This window comes from Haliotis asinina, chromosome 1 (assembly GCF_037392515.1).
Source record: "Haliotis asinina isolate JCU_RB_2024 chromosome 1, JCU_Hal_asi_v2, whole genome shotgun sequence".
In the NCBI taxonomy this organism is placed as follows: domain Eukaryota; kingdom Metazoa; phylum Mollusca; class Gastropoda; order Lepetellida; family Haliotidae; genus Haliotis; species Haliotis asinina.
The window spans coordinates 41082446-41094565 of NC_090280.1; the positions used below are offsets into that span (position 1 = coordinate 41082446).

The 12120-nt window shown below is 40.2% G+C and overlaps 1 protein-coding gene across 1 annotated transcript; it reads left to right on the forward strand.

Annotated features, from left to right (window-relative positions):
- The first annotated feature begins 402 nt into the window (after positions 1-402).
- On the forward strand, positions 403-8206 carry LOC137291440 (uncharacterized). Its single transcript, XM_067822793.1, has 2 exons — positions 403-718; positions 5967-8206. Exon 2 carries the CDS (start codon positions 6031-6033, stop codon positions 7252-7254), a length of 1224 nt encoding a protein of 407 aa, XP_067678894.1. The 5' UTR covers positions 403-718; positions 5967-6030; the 3' UTR covers positions 7255-8206.
- Positions 8207-12120: the final 3914 nt, after the last annotated feature.

Below are 12120 nucleotides of genomic sequence, written 5' to 3' on the forward strand. Positions count from 1 at the left end.
AAACTCTTTTAGATATAATCACTAGGTTTACATTCTTTTCTGTGATATTCTAGTTGTTTTACTGTCGACAGGTTTTTATAATACTCACATATTCTATTTCGATGTTATGTTCCCGTCACGATATGGCTGAAATATTGCCGACGTGACGTTAAATATTAACTCACTCACTCACTGAGTTGGTTGAACATGGAAATGCGTCTCTCGGTTTAATATAGAATATAAATGATAAATTACTAGTAGTCGAATTGTATACATTGACTCAAAACTATAATCGTAGAGAGTAAACAAGCACCTACTGTGCTGATAATAGTAGTGAAATTGTAACCAACAATGTAGACTGCTCCACCCGCCATGCGCTGTCGCGGGTGGGACTCTGAACTCACTATCAAGTTCACAACACTTAACAGACACAGGCTGATTCACAATCAAACGACTTGAATAGACTCTGAATACATTTAGCTCTACAAACACACGGCAGAGAGGAAATACCTAGCTGTAAAATATGGAGCTGTAAATATACAACCGTAATGTCTCTGTAGAGCATTAAAGGACCAGCAGTTTACAGTAGACATATAGAGCGAAGCTGTCAAAGGCAAAGTGAACCCAGGCTATCTGCAGCGTGTCATAAAGATGCAAAGCTATCAACAGAGATAGCATATCTGGGTACGACGTAACAAGGTGACCGATTGCCGCAGGTACATGTACTTACAGGTACAAGGTAAGTAATGATTCTGTGCATATTAGTATACTGTATTTACGTATATATACGGCAAAGTGATTAACGTGTTGGTATGAACACATGAAACTCTATGCAACCTGTTTGTCGTGGGTTGCACGCCTGTGTCGCCCTGTGTCGCCCTGTGTCGGTGGGGGGCGGTAATCTGGTGTTTGAGGGCACAGCACACCCCTTACTTCACCTCGACGGGTGGTAGAATTAACACGATTTTATCAATCGACTGATCAAGCCATTCCCTACGCATTGGAAGCATTACTACTCGAATTATTGTTATATAACTTCCAAGTAGACCTCCGAGTTCTCTTTGTCTTTACGTAAAAGTCTAGGGCGAAACCAGCCTTACTTTTACTCTGTCTGACTAGTGTAGCTATCTGTGTCTCTATTGCTGGAGCATCCCTGTAACCCTGTAACCCTGGTGTTTGTAGTCTGCATCCACTTCGTCACCGTCCTTATTGGCACTCCATGGTGGGTGGGTGCAGGGATGTTGAATGCTCTTTATTACCATGGCAACACAACAATATACTGGGTTTCGATCAACAGAAGCCAGATAGTTATTGAAAGTACTTCTGATGACCAAAGCACTTCACAAGACATTGTTGACTCTTGGTTACGTTTTCTAGTGGTCGATGGAGTTGATGGGACATCTCTCAAGGTAACACCTTTTGTTGTGTCAAAAGCTGATGAAGGAATTTGTGGAGACGTCAGGAACGCAACTCGTCTCCTAAACGGATCTCCATAAATTTCCAATAATCCATAAATTTGCTGAAAGCACGTCACTCTGGAACGACGGAAACTGCTGTCTCTGTTCACAAATGTCTCAGTTCGTGTAGGGGGTATAATCCGAGATTGTGCTATATGTCTCTTTAACATGTTTGAGGAGGAAATTGCAGTGGAACGCCAAAGGAGTTACATCTGTTTAAAGATTCACAAGACAGGATCAAGACAGAATTGTTCGAACGACCATATGTCTTCTCACTTTTTCCCTTCCCAGAGTACCAAACAAGGCTAGCTACTTTAACATTGAGGTGGATGTATATATACCTAACCACTTCGTTGTCATAAGTGCCAGAAATTTGGGCATGGGGACAGGTGGTTCAACAAATCTCCAATAGGCTCCGATTGCAGCAAAGACCATGACAGCACTACCTGTACAGATGATATTAGATGTGCTAATTGCACTAATCCTGTCCCATCTACCAGAAGCAACCACAGTATATCCCCTCAAACGAAAGTATACTACTAATATTTATTTTTCTGAAGCAATTAAATACTGGCCACTGAAGCTACTTCATCATTAATCTCTTATCCTGCTGTCGTTTCTTCGTCCTGTTGCAAAGTTTACAAAGCATGTCAGGCAGACATTTGCTGGGTCTCAAACAAGCAGTCCATGTCTTCACCTGCTAGGGATGTCAACACAATATCATCACATAATAAGACCACATTTTACATCTGAACCATAAACTGAGCTTGAAATTCATACAGTACAAAATCACAAAAAAATCCATTAAACTAAGAATGGAAGAAAGGCGAAAATAAAACACGAAACAATCAAAGATCGTCAAACATGTTGAGGTGCTTTCCTGATAAATTAACATCCTCCGTAGAGGTTCATAACAGCTTTTAACCATTTGAAATGGAGGTCAATCCATCTCCATCCATTCAGCGGAGTCGACCTTCCCCAAGATCCCGATCTCCAATTCAGCCTCCAAGAGCTGTTCTTTTCGTATTCCTCGGTGGAACTGTAGAGGACGTAGAAACAAATTTTAATGATTTCAATGACTTTTAATTCCAGACTTTAAACTGTCAGCATTCGTGTTTGCAAGAAACCAACATCAAACCCACAGATACTTTTGACTCTTAAAGGGGCACTGAATCAAGAGCAATTTCCGTGGACTGGTAGTTTGTTATTGTTATTCTTTCGTGAGTACGCTGATGACATCCAAGAATTCGCGACTGGTTAGTAACCCCTACCGCGCCACTCGCATAGTATAGGTGAAGTAATTGTATTTCATTATTATGAAAACAAATGAAAACACGTAGGAGTCTAATCATATACCAGGAGTAAAAACTGTTAGGACTGTAAAACAACGGATTCAGCGTACGTCTTTACATCTTGTCTTGCAGTCCTAATTAGTTTATTATCATATTTGTATGCATTTTGAAACTTAATAAACACAGAGCACATGATGTGTGTATACGTACAGTAAATGTTTAACATGACTGTGATCTCTAAGCATGTATAGACTGCCCAGGTGAATCATATTTCCCATACGCCCAACGGAGTGTATGCTTCCTGACATACAGATTTTGCTGGATTCTACAACAAATGAATTAAAGTGAAATTAAAACATCAAATCGCTGTATTGCATGCAATTTTTATTACCTGAAAACACATATGGGCCAACACTGGTTCAGGCATACGAACGGAGCTTCATTGTCACATAAGAAATAAATGTAAGCATTTGCTGTGTAAATAGGTACATGTATAATCAATAACCTAAGAAAATGTTCGGATTTTTCTAGCAAAGGCAAAGTTGTTATTAGTTTACAGATTCAAGTCAATTTAATGGGTGTTTTTATTATCTTATATAACAGACCAGCAGGAGCGTAGCTACCATTACAAAATGCCCGAGATTATACATGAAAGTAGGGCCAACACTCAATACAATCTAAATATAACGCTTTGCAATCTATAGGGTATATACGGAACAGTTAACTTGGTACGTGCCTGTAGACATAATACTTTTACATTTCATGATTAAATATCGAAGTAACAACACAGACATTGGATCAAACTGGACAAGTCACTATATCATCCAGGCATTAGAAAGTCTGAACAAAAAACCTACACTGGTGGGATACTTTATTACAATCAGACAAGAAGTACCAGTGAGCCTTTCAAAAACCGGCATGTGATGGGTATCAACTTTTCTCACTGTTTAGGGTGAAGGGATTCTGCCAAGGTGGACAGTAGCCAAGTCCTCGTGTCCGTCACGGTCGAGGGAGCAGGTGTCGACCAGCTTGCAACTTGGTTTCGTAATAAGACCGTTGGCGAGAAACATTAATCGCTTCAGATCAGTGATCTCTTAAGGCATGAATCTTGCAGTTGTTTCTCGCCTCAAGTCCATAAGGCCACTGGATAATTTTCTATTTTTGGTAAATCATGGAAATATCCACAGAAATGTTCCTATCAATACTGTCGTAACTGGCATATGGACTTTAGTAAACCCTAACACAATTACTCGTTTCTGTGTTCTGGCATCCCTCATATTGTAATGAGGGTCAGTATTAGAATTACTGACAGATGCTGACAATTCTAAAAAAGAAAATGAGAATTCTAAATCCTCCCGTGAAAGAGATAGAGAGTGGGATTAGGGAGAAGATTGAGGCAGTATTATACCAAGTCGGGCTGGATTAGTAAAAATGTTAGACGTGATAGGACGAGATTGGACGGGACTGTGATAGGAGGTAGATGCATCTGAATCGTTTCTACGAGGTATTACACATTCCAAATACGCTAAGAAATAAACTGCAGACAGGTACAATAGTTCATGAGATCGCGTTAACAAGAATCGGGATGTACGTACGGACGGACGCCGCTGAATACATAGTTGCGGGGAGGGATACTAACATATTCAAGGGAACCTACATTCGTCAAACGTCAACGCAAGCGAATGACATGGATAGGAACCACCAGACGAAAAACAGCAAAGGCGATTGTCTTAAATATTTGGTTCAAGAAAACCCCACAGGCTCCATCATGTCGTTACTGGCATTTGGGCCTTGGTTAACCCTAGAACAGTTACCTACTACTGGTGACAGTTCCCCTTGTCAGGTCGAGATTGCAGATCTCGCGCTCCACTCGCTTAGTCTGTTATAGCATGCTAAGTCCAGGAGTAAGGCGTCTGACGACCGAGACTCCTTGCTAACCGCCTTACTGGCACACATACACTCATCGATACACGTAACACTAAGTTTGCTACTCATGTAGTTTACTCTGCCCAAATCCATCTCTCAGTCCACTTCATCATCAGACAGGGTAGGCTGGCACCACACGGGGAAACTGAGTGGTGTGAGCTGGCCTACGTCCTTTAAAAGGGCGCACTCTTTGCTCAGTGCCCAACCGGTCTTTATATGTGGCTCGAGCCTGGCCTGATCTTGATCACGTTTCAACATATTGTTTTTTGTCGTTAACCCCGTATCAGTCCTAGAACTCATGAATATTATGATTGGAAAGTTATTAAGTACCGTTCGGTAACTGTGCCATTTTATTGTATTCTCCCTGTCACGACAGACATACATCTAACTTTTGTCTAAACGCCATTATCTCTAGACTTTTTGTTTCCCAAGAGTGTCTAGCCGTTATCAGTCACGAGCCAAACTGCAGATCATATACGGAATAATTCTCTTACTGATTTAGGAATGAGTTTTTACCTTATAACAATACCCCTGTGGAGGTAGTTGCAGCCTGTGTTAATCTGACCCGGGAAGGTCCTGTGTAGAATAGTCCTTCAGCAAATCATGCTTGCTTTAAAAGGCAACTATGCTAGTCGTAAGAGGCGACTAACTAAATCGGGTGGTCAGGCTAGCTGACTTGGTTGGCACATGCCATCGGTTCCCAGTTCTGCAGATCGATGTTCATGCTGTTGATCACTGGATTGTCTGGTCCAGACTTGGTTATTTACAGACCGCCGCCATATAACTGGTATTTTGCTGAGTGTGGCGTAAAACTAAACTCACTCATAATTTGATTTAGTCACGATATGACTGAAATATTATTGCCGATGTGACGATTATTTTAATTAATCACTCACACTCACTCACTCACGTTCACCTACATCAGGAAAACTTCTACGTCATTTAAATAATCGAAGTATTAACAGTGTCAGGTAATTTCTACCTCATATCGTTGTTATTAAGAGTGAAATTTGAGTAGTGGATCTAAGACCAAAACGCGCAAAGCTGTTGACATTAACTGCATACATTTCTTTGTGTCTGACAGTGTATTATCGCAAGTACCCTGAGACTCTTGATCAAATGATTCTTACACCTTTTGGTGATTCACTTTCTTGGTGCCTCAATACATGCTTCTCACTCTCAGAAATCTACTAATCATTGTTGTTGTTTTAATATCCAGTGTGTTAATGTTTCCTTTTCCGAAGGAGGCATGGGAAGAAGCAGAAACGGACGACTGATGTACATTGTAGTAGGTTTTCCTGTTCTTTTTCAGGACGAAATGTCGAAAGAGAATTGCTAACAACCGGTTGAAAAATAAGAAATATACTCCATCAGTTATGACTCTTCGGGTCCTCTACACAGGAATCAGAAGACATCTACGAGTTTACATGGGATTTACAGCTGTCCCAGTGAGATACTATGAAATTATTCCTAAAGCGTACCGCCCATATCGAAAAACAGGTGAGAGAAATTATGGATCAAGGCTCGGAAAACAAAATGTTGGGTATGTCGAACCAGTTCGAGAGAGAATTCTCAGCTTGGCCAAAACCATTCCTTTCACTGACAAACACTCAGTCTTCAGCATTGCCGACTATGGTGCAGCTGACGGTTCCACTGCCATGGCCATTTTCCGTGAGTTGTTGGCAACATTGAAAGATCATCATGGTCCCGATACCCAGTTCCAGGTAACCTATGAAGATCTGGAAATGAATGATTTCAATTCCCTCTTCAAACGCATGTCAGGAATCATCCCTGATCCACCGTCATACCTCCTGGAAATGGACAATGTCTATGTTCTTGCCTCAGGGACAAACTTCTACAAGCAGTGTGTACCATCAAACTCAATCCATTTCATGATGTCGATGACGTCTGTTCATTGGCTGTCAAGGACTCCAACCACCTTCAAATACTCGATTTACAAAGATGCCCAGAGTAGTGCTGAGGAGACGACTGCACTAAACACGCAGGCCGAGTTGGACTGGGAAACATTTTTACTAAGTAGAAGCACAGAACTGAAACGGGGAGGCTTACTTGTCGTAGGTGTTCCCGCTGAGTGTCAGGACAGAACCACTGGAGAAAACAGATACACCCTATATTCCTTTGTTGGACTATTGAATGAGATATGGAAAGAATACAGCGAATCTGGGAAAATCTCCAGAGATGAGTTCGTCAATACAAATATGTCCACTTATTGGCGCACCATGAAGGAGGTGAGAAAACCATTTGATGAAAGAAGGTCACCCGTTTCAAGGTCAGGATTGACCCTCTTGTCATCTGAAACTGCAGTGATCCCTGATGTATTTTATAACGATTGGAAAGAGAAGAAAGACAAAGAAGGAATCGATGATAGGGAGGAGTTTGCCAGGATGTACACATCTGCTCACAGGAACTGGGGCAACAGTACCTTCATGAATGGTCTCTCGAACTCCCGATCACTGGAGGAGACGGAGCAAGTAGTTGATGCTCTGTACAGCGAGGTGAAAAAACGCATTGTAAAGATGCACCCCGAAATATTCAAGGATGATTTGAAGTTTATATATATCGTAATCAGGAAGGAATAGTCATCACAGAAGAAATGCGTGAGAGAGGACATAGAGCCATCTTAACGGGCGGACATACAAAACTGACAACGATAAAACATAAACTAAAAAGGTGTGACAATAGACTAACAGGAGTGCTTAAAAACATTCCAATGGTATGCTTAAAAATCAAGTACAATGTATTTACACGCGGACACAGCACAGCCGTAGTGTCCACGTGATGGCAGTTTCTAAGCAAAACCAGACAATCAAGCGATTGATTGACCTGATTATCCAATAATTAATTGTAATTGTTCCATTGTAAACAAAAAAGAACTACATTTTACATTCAATGATTTACTCAATGATAACATGCAGCTGTAAATAACCTCGACATCTGAGCAATTGTATCATTTGTGTCGTTGTTGTTGTTTCTAAACGCCACCCTCAGCAACGTTCCAGCTTCATAGCTGCGGTTTGTAAATGTTGAGAAGACAATGCAGAGGCCAGCCGCATGAACTTAACCACCTAATCCATTAAGCATGGACTGCTGAAAACCAATTGTAACCCGGATCTTAACCGGTAACAGAGGAAATGCCAGCAAGGGAGACTGTGGTTTGCTTCTTCATCCAATGCCTTATCCGAAGTGTTAATGGAATTATACATATTGCAAAAATATTGCTCACTACAGACTGAAAAGAAAACAGCAGCAAATTGAGGACAGTCAGTGTTCAGGTCGACCACGATCGCGCGAGTGACAACATTTGTGTACATCCTTCTGAGAATCATAAGACAAGGTAATGAAAAAAGTTCGCCATGAAACAAGCTCTTAGATCCTCGTTCGACTCGAACGAAATCACGATGTTTTGAAAACTAGCTTGGTACTTTTCCATCCGGAAACATACACCAGTACGGAATGAATACACTCTGTCAAAAACGCAACTTCAGTCTTCAAATATAGGAGACTCTGTAGAATAAAGGTATTGTTTGCAAATGCAATTTGAGTGATATCTCACTATATCGTGAACGTAGCGTTCCAACCCACCATAGTGTGCACGTTCAGTTCATGATAGTTATTACCTGTTCACTGCATAGTGATAGACCGTTTGGATCATTCACATTGATTGATTTCTAGTTGTCATCATAAAAGCTTATTCAGATGATGCTAAACGTTTAATTTGAAAGGTGTTTAATTTTTTTTCAAAATACAAGAGAGCAAACGTAGCAAACCGATTTATAAGGTGTCGGATTACATGAAACGTACAACTTTTGCTCTTGCTGAAATTTGTGAGAAATAAACCAACAACCAAAAAACACAAAACCTTGTACAAAAAGGTAGGCATCCAAATTTAGATTCTTTTGACATCAGGGACATCTGGGTCATCATTCGCCGGCTATTTGCTAGAAATGAACACCTGTCAACAAGAAAGTTAAAACACATCCTTGCAGAGGACTTTTTGCACTTTTGTCTTCATTATATCTTTTCCTCAGTGAGCGTGCGTGATTGTGTGTGCTTGTGTCCGAGGGAACGGGGCTTTAAAAGTTGTTGGGTTCTAACCATAGGTGATCCGATTAATGATTTGGTGTACATATACTTTATTTGTTACCTTTACTTAAATGCATTTCCAATCACGTACTGCTTAAACAAAATATGACATTAACATTACAAATTTAAAGATTTTAATCTAAAGGATAATTCTCACTAATAAGTTTTCTGCTTCATGTTGAACAACGCAGAGAAACAAACTCCATATGATGGTTAACAGTTAACCTTACCCAATTCACGACCTGTGACACCTTTTCATACCTGTCACGTGCAGAGCTGACCTACGATGACATACTTTGACCTTTCTGACCCAACATTGCCTCTGTTACATGTCATTGGCTCCCTCCCTCTGCAAACAGGGTGAGTTCTGCTGTTTATTTTGTTGACAGTCACATAGGCAGATTCTTTCATACAAATGCATAAAATCGGTGATTTACAATGTGATTAGGTTGTCTGACAAAACATCCACTGACAAAGTTCGATATTTACAGAAAAAACGGGTCCACATACATTTCATGCCAAACCGTAATTAGCACTTCCATTGATCTCTAATTGTCCCCTTTCTTCACCATGCATGAAGTGTTCATGGTGACTACGCCAAACGCATGTGCAAATTATGGAAGTTACAGTTGGGGTACATGATATCTCGTGTGAATTCGTGTCTCGCACCAACGTTGATCGCCTAAAACCAAGGTCGAAAATGCCACCGTTGAGTGCTACGAATAGAAATAACGCCATTGGTCGTCTTGAAGCTGGAGAAGGTTTTCTTTTTAAATTTTCCACGACACTTGAATGTACAGACAGACATTTTGTATTCAGTAATTAAAGGGGCCTCGGGTCCAAAATACAAACATAATTAAATTTCAGTTACTGAGCATATTTTCAGTTAATTCTATTCTCAGCATGAAATAGGAAATTTCTTTTGTACGCCAAAAACTATCGAATCTCGTAGAAGAAATACTATTAATTAATTTCACTTAACAACACCCGATCGGCGAAAAAACATAACCTTTCGGTAATCGCTCGTGTTGTGGGTAAAACTTTGCCGCCACAAACGATGTAAGAAATCCCCTCAGAACCAGCAAAACATAACACTGACAAGTTTAATATTTTCAATGATTCTTTATATTGAGCCAACAAAAGCAAAATATACAGATTCGCCAAAGTCTTAATGCATGAATGAGAAACAGTTATGTATAATATAACGGTTACTAGTATGTAGGTGAAGCGTTGATGGAGATTGGCAGATATGTACTCCAGTTAATCTGTATCCGTGTCGACAACACGGATAACTAGCATTTATACATACAGTCTACATTTCCTGAAAGTCCGAGCACATACGACCATCGCCATCAACGTAGAATGCTCTCGGTCAGCCTCGTGTTTACCTTTTTCAAAGGGAGGTAACTTTAGAGAACTGCCTTCAAGGCCTGCTATAAAATACTAATACCACTGAACAGTTTTGATAAGGAATATGACCCATAATAATTATTACTTAATTAATAATACAATTTACAGATTTTCTCGTAACACTAGATATTCCGCTTCCGTTCTACAACCTCTCAAATGAAATAGGATATTCTTTTTCCTGCATTTCCACCATCTTTGTCCTTCACCCTCAATAGCCTCGCACCAACAACGAGCTGCTCTCTGATTGGTCAAAAATAAAATACCAGTATTCTTTTTATTTCGTGGCGCGATATATCGTGTTGGTGCGAGCCTATTGGCGTACAAATGAAAAAGTTGTCTTTTCCTGAGTTCTAAGCAAGGTTACTCGGTACATCGTGCATCGATTTTGATAATTTTGGGTTTATTGGAAAGGGAGTTTATCTGGCTATATTTCAGAAAGAAGCGTGGCTATATATTCTACAATTTCTCACCCAGAATTCGCCCATAATCGAGAGGGGGGTGTTTGGCAACTTTGTGCGCGTTGCATCCGTTTCCTTCTTTATATGTATATGGATGTCAATGTACGCTTGTTGGACCCAGGAGGTATTATTTTCAGCAATACAATCCACTGTGGTGTTAATTGCTAGTATTGCGTAGGAGTAAATATTACATCTAAGTAACGATAAGATTAAACTACTTCAACAGCATTTCCCTTGTAGAACCATTTCTCGTAAAACCTAGACGGAACCCCTGTCTAAATACAACCTTAGTTTTCTTCAAATTTATGCTCACACGGGTATTACTTATTGCAAAATAGTTCTAAAACGTTTTCTTCAACTGTAAATGGTTACTGCTCTCTGCCAGAGCGGAAACATCATCGTCCAACATAAAGATATACAAGCCGTTTACACTGTGCGGATAAACGCCCCTCTACCACCTACATCCTCCAGTAATGTATGTCAATGATTAATGATTGTGAAAAACATTTGAGGACTTAATATATACAACCATGGCAGGTATGCAATGCAAACTGGGGCAGTGAGTGAGTGAGTGAGTTTAGTTTTACGCCGCAGCTATATGGCGGCGGTTTGTAAATAATTGAAACTGGACAAGACAATCCAGTGATCAACAGCATGAGCGCAACAGGGAACCGATGACATGTGTCAACTGAGTCACCAGCCTGACAACCCGATCACGTTAGTGGCCTCTTACGGCAAGTATAGACACTTGACTCTGTCGATGATTATTGTGGATTGAAAGAATTTCGAGCACTGTTTGTCGTCGGTCAGAAGGCAGTAGTTTTACGAGCTTTCTTTTCAAATAGCAGCTTGTAAATAGTGTCAGTATCTTGCATTTTAAGTCCAGAAGGTTTACTTGCTGTGTTAACAATTTTGGAAAGTTTGATTTTGAACAGACCGACCACCATACCAGCAGTGAACATTAAAAACTAAAATACTTAACATACTTTGAATAAGAGATTTATAGAATAATGACAATATGGTTGTGTCAATCGTAAAACAACGAAGACGAGGTTTAAAAGTATAGCCGCTTTAGCCCTTCATTGTATATGTAGTCAGTAATGCTGTTCCAGGTGAGCATAGAATCAATCACTGTGGCAGGACGCTTATATTCCTCAAGTCTATCCATGGTTTCGTTCTTACCAGTAATTGGAAACAGCTCAGATTTACTTTTCCGAAAATCAATAATCATCTCCTTTGTTCTTTTAACATTCAATTTAAGGAGACTGATGTTGCAAAAGTAATACAGTAATACCAACACAGTATTGCAGTTCCGTGAGAGTGGCGACGAACGGAGAACAACACAGTTATGGAAGTATTCATAAAGTCTGCTTATAAAGTGATTAGATTAGTCTAGCCCATCACTTACGAATACTGTAACGCAGCCACTGTAGTGACATAGTGTACGTAACTGAACACAAATGAACATGCATTGTGTAACCACTCATAAAATCA

Excerpts from the sequence above, each read along its gene's own strand:
- LOC137291440 (XM_067822793.1), top strand. The coding sequence starts at position 6,031 with ATGACTCTTCGGGTCCTCTACACAGGAATCAGAAGACATCTACGAGTT.